The following is a 27,162-nucleotide window of genomic DNA, read 5'->3' on the forward strand; positions in this document are numbered from 1 at the left end:
CGTCTGTGGTAAACGCAGTGTGTTAACGAGGTTAATCACAGGCTCATGATAAGCAGATTGCCTGGGGGAAGGGGAGGATTTCCTTATAGCAGTGTAATTGGCCAGGTGGTAAGGCTGGGGGCTGTGAGGAAAGCCATCCTGTGCAGTGGACGGTGGGAGAGGTGGGAGGTGGTGCGGTCCTGTGACAGGACCTGCTAGACATGCCCTGTGCCTGCTGCCTGCCCCTGGGCCGCATGTCAGGGAACGAGAGGACTGTGCCATTCTTTACTCTGCCTTGGAAAAAGTGCATAAAGCACAAATTATCCAAAAGGGTCTTTATGCCTTTCTCTAAGAGCTTTCTTGAGCAATTTGACTCTAAGGGTTACAGGGAGAATTTCTGTTTACAGGGGGAGGCTGGCCTTGCAAACCAACTCTGACTCTACAGGTGACTCTCACTCAGGGCCTGTGTTTCGCATCTGCCCCCCGCCCCCAACTCTGCCTGCTGTGTTTTTCTCTGAAATACTCTTCCCCTCTAGCTCAGTGGTTCATGTTCAGTTTTTCTCTCGAGACTCAGATTAAAAATCTCATTTCCTTCAAGAATGATTCCTTGACAGACCTCCTCTTATTTTGGTCATTCTTTTACTTGGAGCCTCTGGGATACGGACTTAATGCTACGTTCCACTTTTCAACTGATTTATTACAAAATCGCCTTCTTCATATAGTACAGAACATTTGAAGCACTTTTATCGTGCAATTGTCTATCAGTTGTTTCGTATTCTCTAGTGTTATGTATTCTTACCATTTCATTAAGATCCTAAATACTTCCAAGATGTAGATTAAATCTTCCAACTCATTGTACCCTCAAAACCCATAGCCACTAATGTACAAATAAATATATACCTATGATGTAATTGCATGTTAAGTAAATGAAATTTGACTGAAGGGTAGCATACTTCTTTCTACTAAATTGTAGTAATAAAATACGCAGGGGGTTACATGTGAGGCGGCTCATTACATGAAGAATATTTAAAGTTTAACTCTGCCCTGGCAGTAGCAGGGATGACTGGTGCCTCTGTTTGAAATCTCTTTGTTTAGCTTTTTTTTTTTTTTGAGACGGAGTTTCACTCTGGTCGGCCAGGCTGGAGTGCAATGGCATGATCTCAGCTCCCTGAAACATCTGCCTCCTGGGTTCAAGCCATTATCTTGTCTCAGCCTCCTGAGTAGCTGGGATTATAGGCGCATGCCACCATGCCCAGCTAATTTTTGTATTTTTAGTAGAGATGGAGTTTCACCATGTTGGCCAGGCTGCTTTTGAACTCCTGACCTCAGATGATCCGCCTCGGGCTCCCAAAGTGTTGGGATTACAGGCGTGAGCCACCACGCCCGGCCTGTTTCGCTTTTAAGAAGAGATGTGGCAGGAATAACAAGGGAAAGAAGGGAGCACAGGGGATCTTAGGATTTAAACTGATGATGCGCTCCTTTTTTTCCGAGATATCATCACAGTCTCTTTCCTTCATAACTTTAGAAGTATTTGTAGTTGGATAATACGGTTAAAAAACTGCTTAAAAAACTATGATAGATCATCACTCTACTGTTAGAAATTCACTGCCTGCACTATTCTTTATTCCTGAAGATACCCCTTACTCCTGCAGATTTGTAAGCAGTTTAGTATGCAATATGTCAACCCATCTCAATCCTGGCTGTGTATAACATTATATCTGTACTCAAATTTAACCTTACAGAATCCCCAAATTCCAAAGCTCTCCATCCCTTTCTCCCATTCTGCTAATTCTCTGAGATCTTCTGATAATAGCAGCTCATTAATAAAAGCCATGTATTTCATTAGCCTGATATACAACACCAGTTCTGAAAAACACCAATGTGCCTAAATAGCCCTCAGGGAGCATGAGAAGCTGTAGGAACTCTGGAAAGCCAGAAAGAATGTGACTGAATCCTGGTTCTCACTAACCAGGATTTTAAAATTTGCCCATTTTTTTCTTGGGCGAGTTACTTAGTGTCTCCATACCTCAGTTTCCTCATCTGTAAAATGGAGACAATAACAAGTACCCATCTCATGGTGTCACTGAGAAGATCAAATGAGTTAATCCATGTACCTAGCTCATTGTAAAGGTCCAATAAACATTAGTTGTTGTTACTATTATCTCATATTGTAAAAGAGAAATTCCACTGGGAAAAACATCTCTCCAAGTTAGACATGAACAGATATACACTTACTCTTATGGGATAGAGGTGTGATAAATATTTAGCAAAATATCACTTACAAAAGTCTTAGTGAAGAAATTGGTTTAGATAGATTTTAGCAGATACTAAGAGTTAACTCATGAAGCCTCTATGGTGTCAAAGACATTTAGAACTTCTCTGGGTGTGCAAAAACAACTTGGTATTTCCAGTTATTCAGGCCAAGCCTGGGAATCATCCTGGAATCCTCACGTTCTTTCATACCTCAAATTGCATCCGTTAGGAAACCCTGTCGCCTCTATCTTCTGACAGATGCAAAATCTGACCACTTGCCACTAACAGTCTCACTGGGTTCCTTACTTCTGCCGGATCCCCCTACCTTGGCCTCTTCCTAGCACTGCAACCTGAGAGATCTGATTAAGACCTAAATCAGGCCACAACATCCTGTGCCAGAACCCTCTTCACTTAGAGTGAGTGAAGGCAAGGGTCTTTACAGGGCCTTCTAGGCTCACATGACCACCAGTCACCTCTTTGACCTCCTCTCACTACTCTGTCATCACCTGCTCTCCAGCCACACCGCATGCTCCTTTTCCTCAAAGATGGCAGGGACACTCCTGTATTTGGGCCTCTGCACTGGCTGCTTCTTCTGCCCCCAAATATGCATGTGATTAAACCCTTCAAATGTCATTTTTTTCAACGAAGGTGCTCCTGATCAACCTTTTAAACATTTCAACCAATCCTCCAACCCACAGAATCCTGGTTCCCTCTTACCATGCTTGACCTTTTCGTTTTCCATAGCTCTTATCACTTTCTAACACTTTACGTGTGTGTGCGTGTGTGTGTGTGTGTGTGTGTGTGTACACACATGTATGGAGAGAGAGAATAAATATACATATATGTATATATGTGTGTCTGAGAATATACATATATGTATATACGTGACACACATATACACACACATATATGTATGTTTATTATCTCTATTATCTATGATTTGTCTCCCTCCACCAGAATGATAGCTCCATTAGGGCAAGGTATCTTTGTCTGTTTTATTTACTAATTTATCCCTAGTCCTTAGAGGTTACTTGGCAGATACCTGGTGTTTAATAAATATTTTCAAGTGAATGACCTTTAAACTATTTTTAATCAAAAGTTCCTCCTTGAGTTAAAAAATATCTGCCTCTTAAAGATGTTTTGGTTAATGCATCTGCTGAGCAAGTGAGTAACTTTGAATGAGAGATACGTCTTTTTTTTTTTTTTTTTAAGAGAGTGTAAATTAAACACTTTCCTGAAGCTCTTTTCTCCTACTGTCATCCTTTGGGATCAGAATGGAATACATCTGAGGCCCACATTCCTCTTCCTGAGCATGTCCCTCATGGTCCTAGGTTGGGAGGCTCTTCTCAACTTAAGCAAACTACGGAATGCTCTCCTGGGCTGGAGCCCCTTCAACAGGCTCTTCCTTCCTTAACTCTCTCTCCCTCTAAGACCCAAATACTTTTATAATATTAACACTCCTGAGATGAATCACTATGTTTCAGTCAGCTAATACTTTTCCTAATCAGTCAATACCTTGGCCGGGATTGTCTGACACTGAGTTGAAGGCAAGATGGAACAGACTATCCCTGAGGGAAACTAGAAGGGTAAAAAGGGACCTCAGGAAATAGAGAACGGGAATGACCTATTGGCCCAATTTTGCAACTTTGCCTTGGTTGGTTCTCGCCAGGCCACTAAAAGTAATTAGATGGCAAACAGTTTGCTGGACAAGCCTTAGGTATTTGGCAGAGGTTAGCCCTAGCCCTTGAACCTATCCTACAGCCCAGGAACTAGTTTGCGTATGTTTAATGTTCCAAACAATCCACTCTCCAGCCTAAGAGCCCTGGATTGAGTGATTTTACAGACGCAAATTCGGGAAAAGCAGGAAGAGTTAAGTTCTTGTCCTTGGAAGCTTATCTCTCCTTCCCTCCTACCTGGCAGTTCTTCTCCCACAGAGTTTGCAGCGTCAAACTTTCCACACTGCAGGCTGGGCATAGCTTGTTTCCAAAGGCCTCCTGGATCCGGAGAACCAGGCATTTGTGATGGGTCTCATCCATGGCATAGAAGTGGTTGAAATCCAGGAAGATAATCTCTTGGGGGTGCTGTGTAAGAAATGAGTCAATTTCCATCAGCCCATCCCAGACCTTGATGCCAAAAAGCCCATGGATGAAGTAGATCTCCTGGTCGGCATCCCCTGGTTTGGAAGACACACGCAGGTCAAAGTAGCGGATCCCAGCTTCCAGCTGTTCCCGAAATGTCAGGTTCTGAGTCACAGACCACTTCTTCATTAGCTTTTTCACCAAGGAGATCCTGGCGAGGCGTTTGATAGCTTGGGTTTGGTCAGGCCCCACTGGGGACTTTTCATCCACCCAGTAGCTGAATGAATCATGTGAGCCTGTACAAAGGAATAAAGGTGGGGAAAGCAGATGAGATGGGAGCTGGGAAAAATAAGCCAATTGATGAGAAAACAAACAAACAAAAAATTAAGAACCAAATACACACACTAAAACTGCAAATGAATAGTAGCAAAATTTGCCAAGTTTGCTAGGAAAAAAAAAACACAAAGAAAAGTAATGCTGCAGCTTGTTAAGCCTGGGGTAATACTATAGTTTTCATATATTTTGCTGGTGTAAGATAAATTAATAAATAACCTTTTGCAAAGCTATTTAGAAATATGCTGAAAATAGGGGCTTTAAAATATTCATACAATTTGCTCTAGTAATTTCATTTCAGGAAAGCTATTCTGAGGAAATAAACTCTAACATCCAGGAAAACAAAGATGTCTGCCAAAGAATATTCATAATAGAGACAAACTGGAGATAATGCTTAAGTGTCTCTTATAGAAGAATGCTTCATTGTGATATATCCACTTTATTCATGCCATCATTGAAACAGAGGATATGAAAACACTGTGTCTATCTCAACAATGCTGAGAAAGTGATTTAAATTCTAGGAAAGGCAGAATTTCAAGAAACCCAACTTACTTTCTATGTTTTTAAAACATATAAAAATTATATATATTATTTTACTATTGTAAAAGTCGGAGTCAGTAGGGATGATTTATTGACAGATCAGCTAACCATTTTGATGGGCTCGACACAGTTTAGTTGATATGTTCCTCTTTTTGAATTCGTACCTTAATGAGCCAAAACTGCTATTAAATGGTCCAAATGCACATTCTGTTCCTCTGTCTTAACAAAGGGATAGGATGAAATGTTTTGTAAATGTCTGTTATGCCTGTTGGGTCTATAGTGCGGATTAAGTCTGATGTTTCTTTGTTGATTTTCTTTCTAGATAATCCATCTGTCCAATGCTGAAGAAGTCTGCAACTATTATTCTACTGGGTCTACCTATTTAGCTCTAATAATATTTGCCTCATATATCTAGGTGCTCTGGTGTTAGGTGTATATATATTTATAATTGTTATATCCTCTTGCTGAACTGATCCCTTTATCATTATATAATGACCTTCTTTGTCTCTTTTTGTGTTTATTTTTTTTTTGCCTTAAAGTCTATTTTGCCTTATATAAATATAGCTAATTTGCACACTTTTGGTTTCCGTTTGTGTGGAATATTTTTTCCATCCCTCACTTTCAGTAGACTGTAAAGTGTGCCTTTACAGGTGAAGTGAGTTTTTTGTGGGCAGTATACAGTTGTGTCTTTTTTTTTCTTTTAAAATCCATTCAGCCAGTCCATATCTTTTAATTGGAGAATTTAAACCATTTACATTTAAGGCTATTATTGATAGATGAGGACTTTCTCCTTGTCATTTTGTTAATTATTTTCTAATTACTTTGTATATTCTTTGTTCCTTTCTTCTTCTTTTATTGTTTAACTTTACTATAATAAAACATAGAAGAAATGCTTCAAGACACTGGTCTAGGCAAAGGTTTCATAGCTAAGACTTCAAACACACAAGCAACAAAAACAAAAATAGACAAATGGAACTATATTAAACTGAAAAAGTGTCTACACTAGCAAAGGAAACAATCAAGAGTGAAAAGACAACCTGTAGAATGGGAGCAAATATTTACAAACTATTCATCTTACAAAGGACTAATATCCAGAATATCCAAGGAATTCAAACAACTCAACAGCAAGAAAATGAAATAATCAAATTAAAACGAGGACAAAAGAATTAAATAGACATTTCTCAAAAAGAAGACACACAGATGGACATGGTAGCTCATGACTGTGATTACAGCACTTTAGGAGGCTGAGGCCGGTGGATCACTTGAGTCCAGAAGTTTGAGACCAGCCTAGGCAACATGTGTGAAACCCTATCTCTACAAAAAATACAAAAAACGTAGCCAGGAGTGGTGGTGCACACCTGCAACTCAGGAAGCTGAGGTGGGAGGATTGCTTGAGCCCAGGAGGTTGAGGCTGAAGTGAATGACGAACATCGTACCACTGCACTCCAGCCTGGGTCAGAGTAAAACCCTGTCTAAAACAACAACAACAACAACACCACCACCACCATATAAATAGTAAGCAAACATAGGAAGCAATGCTCTATGTCACCAATCATCAAGGAAATGCAAATCAAAACCACAATGAGGTATCATCCCTGCCCAGTTACAATGGCAATTTTATAAAAAAAAAAAAGACAAAAATAACAAATGCTGGTGAAACTGTGGAGATGTATGTAACTATTGGTGGAAATGTCAAGTAGTACAGTCATTATAGAAGACAGTATGGGCATTACTGAAAAAACTAAATGTAGAACTACTATACAATCCAGCAACCCCAATAATAGGTATGTAGCCAAAGGAAAGAAAGGCTGTATATCAAAGGGATACCGGCACCCCCCATGTTTACTGTAGCACTATTCACAATAGTGAAGATATGAAATCAACCTAAATATTCATCAACCAATGAATGCATAAAAAATATGGCATAAACATACACTGGAATACTATTCATCCATAAAAAAGAATGATATCCTGCCATTCACAGCAACACGAATAAGCCTGGGGACATTATGTTCAGCAAAATAAGTCAGGCACAGAAAGATAAATATTACATATTGTCACTCATACGTGGGGACTCAAAAAACTTTTGAAGTTCATGGAAGTAGAGAGTAGAACTGTGGGTATTAGACTGGGAAGGGTAGCCAAGAGGGTAGGCTAGAGAGGCTGGTTAGCAGTTACAGAATTATGCTAGGACCGGGCATGGTGGCTCATGCCTGTAATCCCAGTACTTTGGGAGGCCGAGGTGGGCAGATCACTTCAGGTCAGGAGTTTGAGACTAGCCTGGCCAATATGAGGAAACCCTGTCTCTACCTTAAAAAAATACAAAAATTAGCCAGGTGTGGTGGTGCATGCCCATGGTACCAGCTACTTGGGAGGCTGAGGCGTGAGCATTACTTGAACCCGGGAGGCAGAGGTTGCAGTGAGCTGAGATGGCGCCACTGCACTCCAGCCTGGGTGATGGCTAGACCCTCTCTCTCAAAAAAAAAAAAAAATGTTGCTAGATAGGAGGAATGAAGTCTGGTGTTTTGCAGCACTGTAGGATGAATATGGTTGGCTATAATTTACTGTATACTTTCAAAGAGCTAGAAGAGAGGATTCTGAGTGTTCACAACACAAAGAAATGATAAATGTTTGAGGTGATGGTTATACCAATTACACTAATTTGATCATTATACATTGTATACATGTATTGAAATATCATTCTGTATCCCATAAATATGTGCAATTATTACTGTCAACTAAAAATAAAAGGGCAGAGTGTGTGAGAAAGAAAGCATGAATCCCTCTAGACAGAGATTATCTTTTTCTGAAGTATGAGTGACCACCATAGGCACATTCCTAATTATAGTGAGAAAATATTTCAACAGTAACTATTTCTAGATGAAAATCATCTTATTTAGCAAATATCTTTCATTTTGGTTATTGGTTCTATCCAGGGTGAATCATTCTTATGTCTATTATCCACTAACTCATGCAGAAGCTAATTTGGTTAGTGCTGTGACTGGCTCTGAGGTGAGGGACTCCACAGAGGTGGCTTCACTTTGCAAGTAAAATCTAGAAGGAAAATGCCTTTGCTTTGGCACTACTAACCTTGTTCTTAACCACTACCCCCCATATTACCATCAGAATTCCTGTATTCATACTCATTCACTGTCATCCATTTTCCATTTTTCTAAATTTTAGTGTAGGTATTTCACACATAATGCACAATTTTACAAAACACTACCATTTTATATTATTTCAATTTTCTTGAAAACAAATAATTCTGTGATGACTTCAGTGTTCTGTTTCCTAAGAAATAAAGTGAAAAAGGAAAAAAAAAAACAAATAATGCTTTACTTTTATGTAGCATCTGGAACACAGAGACTATCCAGTAAGTATTAAGAAAAGACCTATTTATTCATCCTTAGGCAAATTGAATTTTGCAAGTGAGAAAATTACCAGCATATTTCAGGTAAGAAAAATTGCCATTACTAATAGAAATGTGGAACAAGTCCCCCTGGATTTTCCACAGTGGTTATCTCTGTTAATGAGGCTCCCTGGATACCTGCCTAATGCTCTGCTTCCTTTGGCTGTACAGCAACAGGAAATTTTTATACCTCCTCATTGAGAGATTTATTATGAATACATTAGATATAGATGGTGAATAGCGAGTTCTCTCTTCTTTTTAAATTGCATTAACAGCCGAGCTGTTCAGGATTGAGTGTGTTATATAGTGCAAGGCACATACTGAACTTAATTCTTCCCTGGGCATTCGGGAATAGCCATTATCCAAGCGTAGAGGAGAGACAAATCCCCTCTGGTGTTCTCCTGTTGGTGTTGAGACCAGTTTCATCTCCAGAGGGAGATGTGCTAACAACCTCCAACACTTTTCTCTGTGCCTGAGGACTGTACAGAAATGTGACAGCAATGGGACCCCAGGGATCATTTTGAATACACAAGGACATACATGGTACCCAGATCATCCCACAGAAGAGGGAGAGCGTGTATATTTCCTAGGAACAGAGTCTTTTTTTACCTCTTTGTTCTCTCTTCATTTCTCCGGCCCCACCTTATGCTTTCTGACCTCCCGTGCCCAGCACCGTCCCTGCATCCCTCCAACCCCTTTACAGGACAGGACAGGACAGAACAATGAAGCAGACTGCTGAATGTTTTATAGCATTTGCCCTATATAGGCCTATAGCAGCCAAAGCCAACCATCACTTATTAACCACTATCAATATTTTTCCTGTTCTACTTATTTCTTTTCCAGAAAGCTTTTGCATCATATGGAGTGGGTGAAACAACATTTAACTGCCTAAGTACATTAAATTATTTCTTTTTGGAAAAACAGGCTAACAATGTCCCCCCTTTCCTGCACATACAATATTTATAAACCAAGTAATCTGCCAACAGTACTTACAAATAGAAAATCCTAATATTTTATAATCCAAATTCACTATCAAAGTTTGTTCCCCTATTACTCCCCTACAACTCATGGAAATTATTTTATTCTTTAAAGACAGTGATTCTTCCCCTTCTGTCCTGGAATGTATGAATAAAATTCTAGCATTTCTTCAGAAGAGGAGGAAAATACCCTGCACCACTGGTCCTTGCCTTATTCTCTAAGAGAATCGCTGCTTGGAAATTGGTAGGGATAGCGGCTCCATGCATTCTAGCTTGTTTTATGATAAAGTCAGCAAACAGCTTAGGACCTCATCCCACTGTAATTTCTGCTGCTAAAATAATCTTCGCTGCTTTTACCTGGCATTACCTATGCACCTTCACTCACCTCTCTCTTTGGCTTCTTTATCTCTGTCTAAAACATATTTAAGTGGTACCCCTTTGTCTTAAAACAAAACAAAGTACTTTTCCTTACATGCCTTACTCCACACATGACTGTCTTCTCTTTCCTCCGTGCTGTCAAATTCTTGAAAGTGTAGGCCAGTCCTGCTGCCTTTGTCTGCTATGACACACTCACTCCTTTCCATCTGAGTCCACTTTCTCTCCTTCTGTTGCTACTCTTGATCCTAACCACTCTCTAATTCAAATGGCCATATTCTTCTTGTTTTCTATGAGGGTTTGCCAAGTCAGCTTGTTTGTGGAATCTTCCATTCCCTTGTGCTCAGTGTATATTTCTGCATATTTCTGGGTGCTCCCATCCTGCCTTTACCTTCTGTCTGCTTTTCTGACTCCTCTTTATTGTCCCTAAATTTAAATGTTTTCCAAGGATCTATTCTGTATTCTCTTCCTTTGTCCACCTTCAGAGACTTCAGTCCCACTCCCCAGTTTACCACAGTATGCAGATGACACCAAAAGCTTCCTTTCTAGCCCAGACTCCTGTAAGTTGCAAACTTACCTTCCCATCTTTCTGCTATGGCCTGCCTCCAATGGCCTGCTCATACAATAAAGTGCGTATTTTCAAAGTCTAGCTTCTCCTGCTGGCCCTCTCATCCCCCAAAGTGTCTCTCCTGAATTTCTGCCAGTAGTTACCCAGTCACTCAGACTTGAAATCTTGGATTCTGTTTAAACTCTTCTCTTTCTCTCACCGTCTTCATTTAACCAGTTACCAAAACTTTACATTTGACCTTTGCAATATACATCAAACCTGTCTCTTTCATTAACTTTCAGCTGCTACTGTTCTCATTGATACACTCATTGCCTGTCAAATAGTACCAAAAACCAACCAACCACCAAACAGAAACCCTAATTTGGATCCTTTCACTCTTTCTCATTTGTTCATACTCAAAAGGCAGTTTTCTTAAGATACAGCTTTGATTATGACACATTCCTCCCACTTCCTGCCTTCCAAATAAAGCTCAAACTCAACACTGGGGTTTTAGAATTGTCTTCAATATGGTGCCAATGCATTATTTCAGACTCATCTCTTACCAGGCCCCTACATACAGCCTGGAAACTGTTGGTATGCAACATAGACAGAGAGGCAGGCCTCTTTCTGGACTCTGTTCACTTTTGCTGATACCTTCTGTAAAATATTTTTTCACCCCAACTATGTCTATATTTTCTCCCCAGCATTTATAACCCATATTGAGTAAGTTACTTTTTCCATATCTCAGTTTCCTCATCTGTCAAATGGGCCAATAGTACCTATTGTCACAAAATTATTGTGAATATTGAAACATAAGCAAAGTGCTTAGAACAATACTGACACTTAGTAAGTGCTGAACTATAATTATTGCTATTATTAGTCATTCTTAATTAGTCGGAAATCAGAGGGTGAAGGGCTGATTAACTGAAGCTTCTTGCCTTAAATACTGATGGTCTAGAAGATTTTATTTTCTGTACCTGATTCATCATTCCTCTCTATCTTATTAGTTGACATGGAGATGACAGCTTAGCCTCCACTCTGTTGGCTATAGCCACCACCACTCTTTTGGTCACAGTCTAAGTTTGTCATCACCCACATTGAAAATCTTAAAATTTAATTTCTGACTTTTTTACTTCTTTACTTCTGCCATGCTTCAACCTGACTTTTATATTCCTCCCCTGTCCCGCACCCCACCCCTTCCAGTCTGAGAGCCCAGCATTGGCTTCACTTCTCCTCCAGCTATATCTAAGATCATCCACTTGCCAGCTTTCACATGCAGAATTATTAATTATAACTATCTGAAAGCTGTTAGGAGCCTGCTGAGGTACATTGTCTATCTATACAGTCCTGAAATACACATAGAAATATTAATATGACATTTTCTAACCTACCTTTTGACTAACAACAATGTTTTTCTCCTCTTCTCCGATATATTTCATTTATAGAGGAGAAGCAATATGATCTTAGGACGTAATTGGCATCAAATACTAAATGATTGTTTTCAGACTCCTTTGGGCAGAGAATTTCGTTGTCATCTAAAAATTATTCCATATATAGCAGTAAATATGGACATATAAGTCCCTCCTTAATGTTCTATAAGCCTAGGACTAATTTTAGCCCTTAGAAAGGTGAAATTTTTTTCCTCCAGTTTCTAGAAATTGACTTTTCTCTAATCCTTTCATTTTCAAAATTACTACCCGTTTCTTCCTATTTTCTTATATAGTCAACAGTCATTAACAATGTTTCTTTTTCCTTTCCGTATGCATACAAAACCCTGAATCATGTATGTGAAAGCACTTTATAATGTAAAGCAGTGATTCTCAACCTTAGATGCACATCAGAATCACTGGGAGGTGGCAGAGCAGGGGGCGCTTTTAAAAACCACCAGTGCTCATGAGCTCACCCCAAACCTTCCAAGTCAAAATCTCTCTGGGATGAAAGTTGACAAGCTTCTTGCTGATCGTAATGTATATCCAGGCTTGATACTTACAGCCACAAATGTTAAGATTATAGTTTCCCAAAAGTTTTCTGACTTCTGGGCATGGTCTTCTCTGGTTGGTCTTCTAGTACTTTCAAACCTTCACATAATAATCTGGTGAAGTGCCTTTCCCACATATTGGTAGATGCTTTCTTTATCACTCCTTTTGTTCTAAGATACACCCTGCCCTTTAAACAATTAAGTCACCACAGCTTGTTTGTGAAGAAGAAGATATTGGGAGGCCTTGGTTTCCTTATCATGCCTCCTAGTACGTGATTAGATTAGGTTACTTAAGGTTTATTAGGGTCCTTGGGATGTGCGCTGGGTTACAGAGCTCAGAATAAAGTCCCCGTGGCAGCAAAGTCACATGGGAAGAGAGAGATTTGAATGGGAAAAGGTTAGCAAGATTTTTGCTCACTGTTACAGTTATTGCCTCCTAGGTGGTGTTAGATTATCTGAGAGGTAAGGTAGGAGAAAATGAGCTAGCTGGCCTCGTGAGACCAGGCACAATCAGTTTGCTCTTTATCTGGAACACAAATTACTGCTTGATTCTTTCAGAGGGCTGTCATTTGCGGATTAGAGATCTCAAATGAGTGCATACTAGTTTTTAGTTAAAGCACTTTCATTACCCATTTCTTGCAAATTGGAGTAGTTGCCATTTTCTTAACTCAAATAAAAAGAATTTAAAGCTAGCTTCTTGGGAACCTGGTTTCTAAATAAAAAGAATTCAAAACACACACTAGGAAATGATACAGGTCATTACAGTACAGTGGCATTTCAGATTATAGGATGACCACACTTCTAGCCATGGAGGGAAGATTGAGACAAGAGTTAAGTGAAGCGTAAGAAGATAGAGAGAAACTCCCCATCTGGGGAGGTGAGGATGGTCACCCCAAGTAAAATAACTCCTGACTTCACATATTTAAGAAAACCTCCTGTCTTCACCTCCCTTAGGTTCTCCTGTCTCTAAGTCCTTCTAACTTTGAAGCCCATTAGTTCCTCCAGGTGTTTCACTGATCCCACGCTCCCCACCCCATGTGTATTGACACCATTCAGTGTACCTGTGCCTCTAAGCACTGACATCGAAAAAATTTGTTCTTAGGGGGCGAAAAATCTTACTCTTCTATGTACAAAGTACAGATATGTCTGAGTGTTACAATTTCACAGAGGAGGAGTGGGGGAAATAAGGAATAGAAATGCCTAAAAAGACTCCTTCGGGGAGTGATTATGAACAAAAGGTTGAGATAGACCACTGCCCTAGACGGAGGTTCCTGGCTTATCTGGGCAGAACCTTTGACCCTGTCTCTTTTTAACCTTAATTGGCCTGCCTCTCAGTGCCTCCAGCAACGTTTCCCTCCCATCCACAAGGTGACCCAGTACTCGAAGGTTCTATTCCCATCCCCTGTGCCTAGAACACTAATGGGTTGGGAACCACTGAGTTCCTTCTTTTCCAGTAATCTTTTTAAGTATTCTCACTCACAATTTCCAGGACCACCAACAAATCATTTTTCTGTCTACGCAGTCCCAAAGGACCCAGACTTGCACTTTGAAAGATACTAGTTAAGAAAGAAGAACTTTACAAATGGTGAGTCCTGACACCTAACTTAATGAATTACCATAGCTCTGAATAAGCTAAATGGAGTGTCCACGCAGTGGTTAGGGGCACAGGGTCTGTTGCCAGGCTGCCTGAGTTCATAATCCTGGCTCTACTGCCTACTAGTTATGTGAATAAAATGCTGGGCCTCAGTTTCCTCATCTGCACAACGTGGACAACAGCAGTACTAACTTCATTGGTTTGTTGTGAAGACTAAACAAGTTAACTCAGGCAAGCACTCAGAGTCGTCCTTGGCTAATACAATGAGCTCAAACATGTTATTATTATTAATTATTAAGAAATTTGTGTCATCTTTTATTTGGATGATACTATCTGAGAAACAAATAATTCTGGTTTCTAAATAAAGCCATGAAACCTCAGAAAATATTTATATTTGAGGATCTGTCGTGGCAGTTAACATTTAGGGCTAGGAAAAATGAAGTCTGTAATTTACGTCATTTATTTTAGGTTACACCCAAAATCGACATCCAAAGAGTAAGTTTGGATCATAGTATTCTACAGTTGAAGTTCAAATTGGCACTAAAACTAAAATTATAAATTGTTAATATCTCTAATCTGCTCCTATGTCAGTACTTGGAAATAAATACAGTGACTACACAATTTGAAAGTATAAGAGAGAAAATTCTGAGGATGTTCTTAAACTTTTTATTTTTAAAAATATAAAATTAGATGTCATCAAGTGATTTTTATGGAAAAACAAATACAACCTGTTGCCAAAAATATGTTGAATCACAGATTTTTTGAGAGTAGAAGCCTGTATATAATCCATTATTTGAAATAGAAAAAATAGTAATGTCTTCCCAACCCACCAAAAAAACCCTATCAGTTTTCTCAAATATCAAATATCATTAAAACACTCAAACACCAATGTAATTATCCACAGATAATCTTTCCCTAATATAAACAGCAGAACCAGTAATATTTTCAGAAAATTTTCTGTATTTTTTTTCCTATAAATTGAAAATATTAATGCATAGTTCTTAGAGATGTAAGCATGGCCAAGTTTATGTTAGTTCATCTCTCTCAATATGCTTTATCACCCAATTTTTCTTTTTAGGCCTCTCGAGTGTGCTTGTTTTATTCACAGGCTTTTTGCTTTTTTTAGAAGGCATTTCACTCAATAATGTGGTAAGCTGAGAGCACTAATGCACAGCTCGTGCCTGCTGGGAGGGTAGCTGAACTATGGATGCAACACATTCTCCATCTTTTTGCCAAGGTGTACCTGCAACTTAAATGTTTTTGCTAGCTCCCACAATGGGATTTTTTATTTAGGTAGTGAATTCTGGATAAAACAAATCTTATAAGTTGTTATAGCAAATATTTGGACAGCAAGAGTTTGGATGAAATATCTACAGAGGTGTTTGGAGCTAAGTTCCTCTCAGTTACCAAAGTATTTATGTGCATGTCTACGTGTATATGTTAGCACTAAAACTGGCCCATCTGAAATGAAATCCAGAAAATTCTCTTATTCAGTTTGAAAAAAGTCCACTTTTCATTTATTTGGAAATATTTTTACTAATATCAATAGAGAACTTCTAATAGATAATAATTATTCTCTAAAAAATTCTTTTAAATACAAATATTATTTTGAGTTCATTTTTGAAAGAGTCATCTATATTCCATGTAAGCTCCAAATTTTTATCAAGACCTAAATAATATTATTTCTATCAAAACTAAGATGGTCTGGTCCATTGTAAGCTTGGGCTAAAAACATATATATACTGGATGTCCATGTATTTTCTATAACGAATAGTCAGAGTGTTCAATTAAAGCTTGTCTATTTTATCTCAGTCTGAATTTTAGGTCACATGTCTGTAATTTGCATATTTTGCCTCTATTAGCCTATACTTTGTCAAGTGAGGTCAAAGTAATGCAGGCAACTTGCAAAAAATCCAGGTGCAGCTATCTTTCCAGTTACCCACTATAGCTGATGCTACATAAAATTGCACTGAATGTCAAATTTAGTTTTCCTAATTAATATAAAATATATAAACTAAAAAAATATTCTAGGCAAATTAATAAGATCTCAGCTGCAAAGACTCTTTCCTGCCCAGCAACAGCAAAAGGATATTAAAGGTGCCCAAACACAAAAGACCAAAAAAACCCTTTGCTCACACTTTATCTTAATAAAGCTAAGTAATTCATATGACGCTAGCTACCAGAAGGTGTCTGGGCAGCAGTAAAGGCTCAACTAGGTCAGAAGACAATCTGTGCAAACAGCAGAAGAGAAAGCAGTATCATGCTTATAAAAAGATAAAAGATGTAAGTGTTCAAGCCAAGAAAAAGAGTAATTTGTTCCCATCTCCGAAGCAGGAAAAGAAGAGAGAACAGATGCCCCTTTCTGATGGAACTGGAATCAGAGATGTCCAGCTAAACAATAGCTCCTCCTCCCTCATCACTGCCAGTCCATCTTTGAGGGTTTCAGAGATGTCAACCTCGTGAGTTGTTAATCAATTTTAAAGAGTTGAATTTTTCTGAGAAAATATAGTAGTCCCTTCTTATTTGCAGTTTCAATTTCCACAGTTTCAGTTAGCCACAGTCAACTGTGGTCCAAAACTATTAAATGGAAAATTTAAAAAATAAACAATTCATAAATTTTAAATTGTGCCCCATTTTGAGGAGTGTGATGAAGTGTTTTGCCATCCCACAGGCCTTCCAGTCCAAGATGTGAATCATCCCTTTGTCTAGCGTATCTATTTGGTAGAGGTTCCCCAACCATTAGTCACTTAGCCATCTCAATTATCATTAAAACACTCAAACACCAATATAACCATCAACAGGCAATCTTTCCCTAATGTAGACAGCAGAACCAGTAATATTTTCAGAAGTTTTTCTGTATGTTTTCTACAAACTGAAAATATTAATGATGACTTCTTAGAGACGTAAGCATGGCCAAGCATGACTGTTGCAGTATCACAATGTTGGTGTTCCAGGAACCCTAATTCTACTTAAGAATGACCCCAAAGTGTGACAGCAGTGATGCTGGCATATTGTTATAATTGTTCTACTGTATTACTAGTTATTGTTGTTAATCTCTTACTGTACTCAATTGATAAATTAAACTTTACCATAGGCATGTATGTACAGGAAAAATTACAGGATGTATAGGGTTTGGCTCTATCCATGGTTTCAGCAGCCATTGGGAGCCTTGGAACATACGACTTGCAGATAAAAAGAGACTACCGTAAGAAGATTTTATGATTTGATCTACAGAGAGCCAGAGACCCTGTCTTCAAAGAATTTCTATTAAAAATGTTTCAACAAGTTTTTGGTTTTTTTTAGAAAATGGGTTAAAAACATGAGATTTAGGCCCTCAAACACATTATCTTGCTAAAAGTGCTTGCATTTTAATAACCTATGATTTTTAAGAAATTCAACATTTTTTTTCAAATGTACTAAAACGAAGGCAGTCAAAACATTCCCACTCAAGTTCACCTGATTAAAAACTCTGAATATATTCCTGAGGTTTAGAGAAACCACTACTTCCTTTTACAAACGGCTGAAAACATATGTCTCAATACGCATATAGGCAATACAGGCAAAATCAGCAAGGCCAGGTTTCTGGAAGAAGAGCCATTTAGGAGCTGCTCCTCCTTCAGCATCAATGTCCACTCTCAGACTTAGACAGTGATGAGGATATGCCAGAACACCTCTCTGGCCCCTCAGAGAGCACTGGCCCAGCCGGAGGGATCCAGCTCTGACTTCCCATGCAGACCATCACCAGCTCACTTCCCTGTAGAACATCTTCCTGACTCAAGACAGCAGCCAGCTCTGCCAGGACGATGGGCTTCCAGGTACAGCCATGTTGCGGGGCACACCCACAGAGCAGTGACCAAAGGGACCAGTCTACAAGGGATGTTAAGATATTGCTCAGATAAACTGCAAATTTGGTCCCAGTTGCTGCAGGTTTTCACCAGCGACTCCTTATGAAATGGGCAAGATGTTTAAAAAAAAAAAAAAAAAAAAGCTCTCTTCAGTGCACATAGTAAACTCTTTATCTTGAATGTGAACATGTGATAAGAAAAAAAAGAGTCATTTTTAATCACCACTCTCCTCTAAGCACACGGAACCCTGGTAGCTGGAGTATCTTCTGTTTGCTGAGCACAACTGCAATATTCATCTCTGGCTTTAAGAGCTTTTGACATACTTGAAGTGTATTAAGCAGTGGGTGGGGGGTATGCCAATGTAGAGACAGACTCTTGGAAAGACCTCAGTGGATCTGCTGAGGAAAGAGAGGTTGAGAAGCTGGGAGTGAAGGCTGAGGAGGCTGAGAATCAAAGGGGGAAGGGAGGGGGATCAGAGGGGGCTGCAGGGCTCAGAAGAGAGACTCAGGAAAGGAGGCAAACCTAATAGAAAAATTTCAAAGCTGCAGAACACTTTCACTTCTACGTCTTTTACCAAATGAGGAGTAAATATTTTTAAAGTGACAGCTTGAAGGGGTAGCCTATTCTTCAGCTGTCTGAAGCACACGTGTCTCAGTTCAGCCCTGTTCTGAGGCCCCATTCCTCAAGGGGCTCTGCTCTGTGGACCTGGCCTCCTGGCTTCATCTCACCTGGTGCCTGCACCGGAGTCTCCAAGCAGGGGTAGACCTACCGGAGGAGTGGGGTGGTACCACACAAAGGGGTGAAGGAGGTGGGAAAGTACAAGAGAAAGCTTTCTCTTGATTGAGATGAACCCCTTAAAAGAGACCCCTATATGAACGAATTTTTTTCATGGTGTACTGGAATTAAAACCCTACCCAAAGAGCTAGCAACATAAGCATCGAGAAGCAAGATATATCGATCTGGGGGCATTCGAAGGAGAATGATGTATAAAGTCACAAAACCATGAAGTAGAAAATGAGACAAACATCAGGAATAGAGCATTTCACAGATACTATTGAAGTAACTACAATAGCCAGAAAATGTAGTATTCAGATAATCCATACAAATAGGTGACTTTCAAGGATGAGGCCAGGAATATCTTTTCATTCGTTGACTAAAAATTTACGACCACAAAGCATCCAGCTTAAGCTTCATGTTGCCCAGAATAGCACTGCACTAGTGTAGAATGTAGCAGGTCGTCACTGTGGAGGCTCAAGAGACTCCGACTCTGCTCCTCCACAGCCATAGATGAGTCTGATGAGGAACTTTCTATAAATATTAAATGCCTCAGCCTTGTGCTGCGTTTGCCTTATTTAAAGGTAAAAGATAACGGGAAAGGGTAAGCAAGTCCCTGGGGCTCAGGGGTAAGCCTCACAAACTCTGAGCAGCCTTTTATGAGCTCTTGCAGTACAATAATCTACATAAACCTCTTGGTGATTGTCCTATCTAGAATAAGTATTTAGATAACAGAGGCCAGCCCAATTCTCCCTTTGCTTTTCCCTGGTATATAACAAAAAGATGGTGGCATAGATGATGTGTTCCTTCTACCCCTCCTTCTTCCCCATTTGCATGCTATTGGACTATTTCCCTTAATTCTCCTGTAAGCTGGTGGAAGATACAGACAGAATGGCCAGACTCTACACTTCCACTGACATTTAAAGGTCAAGTCTCCTTGTATCATAAATAATGATATCTCCCTTCCACAGGTAGGGAAAGGATAACTGAAAATTAGCTAAGGTCAGAGGGGGAGGGAACCTTTGAAAGTTCACTTGGCAAAAGGACTTGATTTACTGCAATTTTGCTGAACACTGTAGCGGAGATAGCTTGTTTCATGAAGAGTTGAAGGAAATTAAAATCAAAGGATGGATTCATCCAGCTATTGTTTTTCACCTCTGTTCTTAATTGATTTTAATATGGTTACCCTCTCAATAAATAAAGACTTCTAAACCTGGGTCAATGACATAAATAGAATCTGGTTTTCCAATATTTTCTTTCATACAGAGACTTTAAAAAAAAATTGCTGGACCCTTAGTGCCAGGTGTTACCTTTGAGAGAGAGCTTCTACCTGTGGTCAAGCCATGTGGCTTAGGTCCATTTAAATTTCCCATCTGAAGAAGAAATTCATTTTTCAGGAATCACATATTCAGTACATACCTCTTTTAAAAATTCTCTCTCCCTTTCTTCTGCCCCTGGAACTCATGGAAACCTTGTCATCCAATAACTAAAAGCATCCTGAAGACATTCAGTTTATCTCCCTAGTGTTTTTACCTCAGCTCTTTCATCATTAACTTTTTTATAACCCTGGTGGGAGCTTTTGTCTGAAAATAACTGAAACAACTTCAATCTACCGAGTGCTTATTATGTACCTAATGCCAGGCTGGGCATTTTACTTACATGATCTCATTTTACAGATGAGGAAACTGAGGCTCAGACTGGTTTTGCAACTAGCTCAGGGTTGCAAAGATTGCATGTGGCTGCCTGGGACATAGACCCAGGTCTGTCAGACCTCAGTGTACACAAAGATACTCTAGGGATGATATTATTGGTTCTATGTCCTTACTGATTAAACAAGTCAAGTGCATTGCTCATGTACTTTCAATAACACGGTGACTGCAGTTTGTCTTTGGACCTAAATGCCTGGTCCCTGCTCCAGTGCAGGAAAATTGATGAAGAGATTAAAGCTAGTTTAAATTTTGTCAAGACCTGAAGAATTTCTACATAGGGACACAGGAGGGCACTCTAACCTTCTCTCAGTTGAAGAAACTGTCTGTAATTCCACAGCTGAGCCTGAATCCCAGTGCTAGTTCTGCTATGATTACTTCCGTGAACCTGGGCTTCCAAACTTGTACTTGGAGTTCTGTTTCTTCATTTGCAAACTTAGGAAAGTGAGCGAAATGAGACCTAGGGTCTCTTCTATCTTAAGAATTGGATAATTCTACTTATTAACAGCTTATTAAAGGCATTTGTCACCCTATTTATGAAGGACTATTAATCACTGCAAAGAAATAATATTTTTCTTTCATACTTACCATACTTAAACAGAAAATAAGCCTGTAAATTTAACTCATCATATTTGCAAAAAGCAAATCATTGCCAAGTCTAAAGTGGTATTTATTGCTTTTTGGCTCATCTGAGAATTTTGTCAAATTGCTCTTTCTTTCTGCTCACACAGATTCTTAGGACCCATATTTCTGTTGGGCCTTAGGTCTGTCTTACAGTGATTAAACGTATTGGTCAATAGTTCACTTATTGTTTAGCATTTATGTGACAGTGCCCTTCACTTTAAAGGCCGGTGTTTCACTATTTTGTGGGTCATTTTAATGGAATTTATCATTGGGACTTCAAAAAAAAATATTTATGGTTACCTAGTTTTGCTGGAATTTTTCACAGGGCAGGGTTTTTATTTTATTTTACTTTAGTTTTTCATTATTTAATTAATTATTTATTTATTTAGAGATGGAGTCTCGCTCTGTCGTCCAGGCTGGAGTGCAGTGGCGCGATCTTGGCTCACTGCAAGCTCCACCTCCCGGGTTCACGCCAGTCTCCTGCCTCAGCCACCCGAGTAGGGGGGACTACAGGCGCCTGCCATCTGGCTAATTTTTTTGTAGTTTTAGTAGAGATGGGGTTTCACCATGTTAGCCAGGATGGTCTTAATCTAGGGCAGGGTTATTTTAAGACTCATTTGATAAACTGAAGAATGACTGAGACACAGAGAAGCTTCTTAGCTAGTTCCCCTCGAGGACAAGAAGAGGTCTTTTCTCTTTCTTGTAAATAAAGGCCTAAGCTAGGTGTTCTGACAGAGGAAAGGGAAAAGGGAGGAGAGAAAATCCAGTAAGTAGCAGTTTAAATTACATGAAATTGTGGGCTTAAAGGGAATTTGTACATGACACCCAACAGAGAAAGTGAATGAAAACACACCCCACCCTTGAAGACCAGCGTTCTGAGAGCTTACACACCCGCTAAAGCCTCATGCTGGTCTTTCTGTGTACAGGCAGAATAGAGGCCAGAAAGATTTTTTTTCTGTGCCGGAGCCTCGCTGGGTGATTACTACACAGACCACTTAAACCACTGGGCTGCTTTTGTTCTGAGTCAATAAAAAGCCTCCTAGATGCCTGGTCTTGAAAAAAAAATGTAACTTGTTCAGCCAGAACAGGTCAGCAGGTAGTCCTTCAAACATAACCATCCTCATGGGTGCTCATGCGTTAGAGTCCCGACATGGGAGCAAATGACCTCAGATGAAAAGAAAATTACCCTTTATTACAACCAACAAAAGAAACTAAAGTTACAACCCAACACTGGGTCAGTCTTCAACTCTATGAGTGTCTTTTATTCAAATGCAATTTAATGAATTTGGCATGACCTAATTTTTTACAGTTCTGGTATTGTTATCAGGATTTTGGGGGGCAATCTGCTTAACCTCTCTGTGACTAAATTTCTTCATCTGTAAAATGGGGATAGTAGGAGTACCTACATCATTAATTTGTTATAAGAATTAATTGGCTTCATATCAATCAAACAGAGCAATATTGGTCTCCTAGGAAGTGCTCTATAAATGTTAAATGAGCAAGCTATTCTTCTTCTGTTTCTTTTATTATTATTATACTTGTTCTTTTTCTTAAAGCCTTGAGGCATCTTGAGAAGACTGCAATGCAGTTATAAGATTTTGTCTTACCTTAGGCATTACTACTTGCTTCCTGCCTGTCCTAGTTTCTCCTTAACTAGAAATATAGATTTTTAAAATATCTGTTTTTTATGCTTAAATTCTTTGTAGATATATTTCAAGATTCCATGTCTCTCCCCTCCTCCTTCTTTCCCTCCACTTTTATCATAAGGTGCTTATTCTGAACAAGACAGCAAGTATACATAAATGACAAAACAGTTGTACACAGCCGAGATAAACAGTCTCAATGGGGTATACCATGTCCTATAATGGAAATGTTTACAGAGGTCATACCTCAGCTGAATTGTAACTGGCTAGGCAAAGTGAAGGTGGGTTATTGGAAGGGAGGGTGTTCAAAGACTGGAATTATAACAGGGACAGTACATTTTCTTTCACGGTTTTCTTCAAGCCCAAAATTGTCACTGGTTCCCTATAGCCTACAACACGAAGCATAAAGTGCTTAGTACAATGCCGAAAATCTCTCTCCAGCTGGTTTGTCTGTCTTTCCCTACCTGTTCCACTTCCTTCTCCTGTCACTTCCACAGGTGACCATGGCAGCCCTTCTCTGCTTCCTGAAGGTGCCGTTGTTTTCTCATCTCTAATTTTGGGCATTTGCTTCCCTGTCTCTGGAATGTCCTTCCCTCTTCATGTTGAAATCCCACCTATCTCTCACAGCCAAGCTCACAGGTGCTCTTCTCCTGAGGCGGTTCCTTAACCCCCATCTAGAAGTAACCTTGCCCTTTGCAGGTCCCAGCACAGTTTGCTTGTTCCTTTATCATGGTACTCACCTCATTCAGCTTTTGTTTGAACTCTTGTATATCTCTTGTAAGATCTATGAATTACATCTTGTTCATTTTTTCAAAATTTCCTACAGTAGCTATTATGATATTAGGTACATATTAGGTAATCAAAAGGATGTTTAATAATCATAGCTGTATAAATATAAAACATTTATTTCATACTAGGTAATAATGTAATCACATTGTATACATTATCTTATTTAATTCTTAAGTAACTTTGTGTAGTAAAAAATTTAAACCTTACCCAAAGAGAGGTATGGTCTTTGCCCTCAGTCCTCGGGAAGCAATTGCTTAAGCCCTTGGAATGTCCTACCTGATTAAAGTATCTTTATTCGCCTGAGAGCTTTGGGCCATAAGGGAAAAGTCTAAGGATGTGAGTTATGGTGCAGCATTTGAGTCACATAGGTATGGGCTTAACCTCTGAAGGGGCTGGATACTTATGTCAGCCATGTGGAAGCCCAGAAAAGATTCTGGACACCAAAGCTCAGGTGAGCTTCCCCGGTTAGCAGTACTTTGTGTGGTACTGTCACACATCAATACAAGGAAAGAAATACTGTCCATGGGCAGAGGACAACTGGAAGCTCTACATTTGGAAATGTCCTGACCTTTGCCCCATGCACCTCTTCCTTTAGCTGACTTTGATCTGTAGCCTTTCATAGCAATAAACAGTAACTATGAGTATAACAACTTACAATGAGTTCTGTCAATCTTCCTAGCAAATTATCAAACATAAGGCTGATCTTAAGGCTCCCAAACCTGTAACTGGTGTCAGAGTGAGGGTAGTCTTCCGGTTTGGGCTTCCTCTAACTTTGCACTTGTGAAGTGGATATTATAATTATCTCAATTTTACAGATGAAAAAACTAAGAGACAGAGGGGTAAAGCTTTTTACTAAAGATCATGCAACTATGAATAGTAGCTAGGATTTGAGCCCACAACCTACACGCTGAACTACTTTTTCATAGTGCCTCCTGTGTGAATAACAAAGATAGAAGATAAAAGATGTAAGAAGAGGCTGGGCACAGTGGCTCATGCCTGTAATCCCAGCACTTTGGGAGGCCAATGTGAGAGGATCCCTTGAGCTCAGGAGTTTGAGACCAGCCTGACCTGGTCTCTACTAGAAAAAAAAAAAAAAAATTAGCCAGGTGTGATGGCACGTGCCTGTAGTCTCAGCTACTCAGGAGGCTCAGATGGAGAACTGTTTGAGCCAGGAGGTCGAGGCTTCAGTGAGCCACGATCATGCCACTGTACTCCAGCCTGGGTGACAGAGCAACACCCTGTCTCCAAAAAAAAAAAAAAAAAAAAGAAAGAAAGAAAGAAAGAAAAAACCCATAAAGAACAGACACTACAATGAACATGTGTTCTTAAATGCGAAGATGCTTAGGGTGGCTTTCATAGAAAAACATCTTGTATTCCGACTCAGGTATTCAATCTATACAAATATTACAATAAATTTAATATAAACAGATAATAATTTTGCATATTAAAATATCTGAGGCCTGAGCTAAGAATATATTAATTTACAAAGTTATTAATACATATGAGAAGTACACCTTATGGTTATTGAATGTAGCAAAAGATTTGTCTAAGAAAACAAAAAACCATTAGAGTCCTTGGGGGATTGTCCCCTTGGGGGGACAATCTTATCATCCCTTGCCTTTCCATTTTAATTACCATCATTAGTCTGTGAGCTCACTTGACTCTATCAAGGAGACTGATCTGCTCTTTCCTCTGTGATTCCATGGCAGTGAGTTGATATGTGATGAACTTAGGACATTGAGTGCTATTTAACTCCACATCTGTCTCTGCCACCTAAGTGTAAGTCTTTGAGGGCAGGATCATGTCTAATTCATGCTTATGTCTCCATACTTAGTTTCTGGAATTTAGTAGGTACTGAATGCATTTATACAGAATAAATACAAGCATGAATACCTGAATAAACAGATGCTAAGAGAGTTGCCTAAGGCTGGTAGGCCTAGGTCTCCTGATCCTTTCCCAAACTTCTATTTGGTCCCTCCAACATTAAACAGGTAGAGTTCCCTCTCTGCTCCTTTTCACCCCTTGTACCTGTTTACACCTAGCTCCATTTATCTCCCTTTGTCCTTCTAGCTTGAGTTATCTGGGTCAATGAAGAGGAATGTGTCAGAAAACACAGAGGACAAAATTAACCCGAAAGGACGACCAAAGGAACAACTATAATAAAATATTACATTGAACAATTTTAAAAGAAAGGTACCAGAGAGTAGATTTCCTGCAACTTATGCCTGCATAAATTATATTCTAATAATATCTCTGTGGAGTCACCAATCTCACACTTCTGAATTAGGTCCTTGAGAAAAATGCAACATTTGTAGAGAACTTCACTCCATATTAACAAGTGGAGAAAGGCTGAGGCATCTTTAGGGTATACAAAATTAGTCATTATGAATCCAAGATTCCAGATGAGGGGGGCCATTTAGTAGTCCCTTGAACCAAAGATAACATCTTTAAACATTCTTTTCAACCTATCATACTTGTTTATTTTCCATGAGGCATGTGGTAGAGTATTCATAATAACCATCAAACTGCCTGCAAAATCAGAGAGCCATGTGGCCCATTTAATTTTTAATCAGTCGCCTATTAAATTCATAATTATCCACAATGCAACAAAGCAAATGTTTAAGGCAGAATACTTGGAAGCACAGGATGTTGATCAACTTATTCTTTTTTATGTGCTGAGAAGCCAAGGGGCATCTCACTATCTGAGGAGAGACAGCCTGGGAATTCAAAGAGTCAGTCTTGGTCTACCCCTGCAACTGGCTGGATGAGCTCAGAGATAACTGAAGTAAATCAGAGGTTTACAGGGCACTTTTTAGACCTGCAGTACTTTCAAATGAACTATCTATATGTGAAACAAGTGCAACCAGACCTTCTTTAGTTGAAGTTTCTCCCCAACAGTCTCTACCCCTTGCCCTGCGGTGGCCAGAGGGGCACCAAAGGGGTACCAAACCTTCCCTGCTCTGCAAGGCACAATGAGCATTCCATTGCCCAAGGTATTCTCCAAGTTAGCTCCAACGTCCTATGATTTATGTGAGTCAAAGGGTTTTCAATCGCATGTCGGGGGTGGGGGTACATTTTAAAGCTCTCTACACAGGGAGGGGTACCTATTCTCTTTTGAAAGATTTTCTCTTCTTCCATTGTCCAATAGACCCCAATCCCTACTCCAAATAAGATACTGTAGATAATCCACTCACAAGAAATCCTTCTATTCTGCTACCGTGCAACCTGCTCTGTCTCCAAATAGATGGCATCACCTTTGTATAAAGTAACCCCTTGCAAGGGGCACTTGGTCATTCCCTAATGAGCCTTCTGAGCTCTGAGATAACCATATTTGCTTTAACAACCTTTTTGGAAACACAGAAGAAAGAACAATAATAAGCTTTAGGAAAAACCAGAAAAATGTTTAGGCTAGGAGAAAAAGTTACATTAAATGAACTATTCTACTGTAAAATTCTCCTGCTTTTATTGGGTCTATTGGTGCAACCCGAGATGTCCATGTATGAAATAAATCATGTTTGATGATTGTGGTAACTAAAAGTTTCCATTTCACAGTTGGTTTATGGTATAGTATACAGAAGCTAACTCCTACGCTCATGCCCAACCTGCTAAGAGACAATTCATATAGAACAGGCAGAACAATGGACACTAGACGAACACGAAGGGGCTCTCTGGGACTAGAAACTCGACAAATTTTCTAAAAGAAGTACAATCTTCGTTC

General features: G+C 39.4%; 1 protein-coding gene and 1 long non-coding RNA gene across 3 annotated transcripts in view; both read right to left on the reverse strand.

Annotated features, from left to right (window-relative positions):
• Positions 1 to 27,162, reverse strand: part of PLCXD2 (phosphatidylinositol specific phospholipase C X domain containing 2) — a 165,382-nt gene that overhangs the window by 127,558 nt on the left and 10,662 nt on the right. For both annotated transcript variants that reach the window (XM_033211338.1, XM_033211337.1), the window contains exon 2: positions 4,146 to 4,606. In XM_033211338.1, the coding sequence (XP_033067229.1) occupies positions 4,146 to 4,606 (461 nt within the window). The remainder of the gene's footprint in view (positions 1 to 4,145; positions 4,607 to 27,162) is intronic.
• On the reverse strand, positions 12,173 to 26,803 carry LOC117083543. Its single transcript, XR_004437116.1, has 3 exons — positions 26,789 to 26,803; positions 20,248 to 20,258; positions 12,173 to 12,337 (listed from the first exon to the last, which is right to left on the reverse strand). It is a non-coding gene; the product is annotated as an uncharacterized LOC117083543 (long non-coding RNA).

This window comes from Trachypithecus francoisi, unplaced genomic scaffold (genome assembly GCF_009764315.1).
Source record: "Trachypithecus francoisi isolate TF-2019V2 unplaced genomic scaffold, Tfra_2.0 Lachesis_group0, whole genome shotgun sequence".
NCBI classification, from domain to species: Eukaryota; Metazoa; Chordata; class Mammalia; order Primates; family Cercopithecidae; genus Trachypithecus; species Trachypithecus francoisi.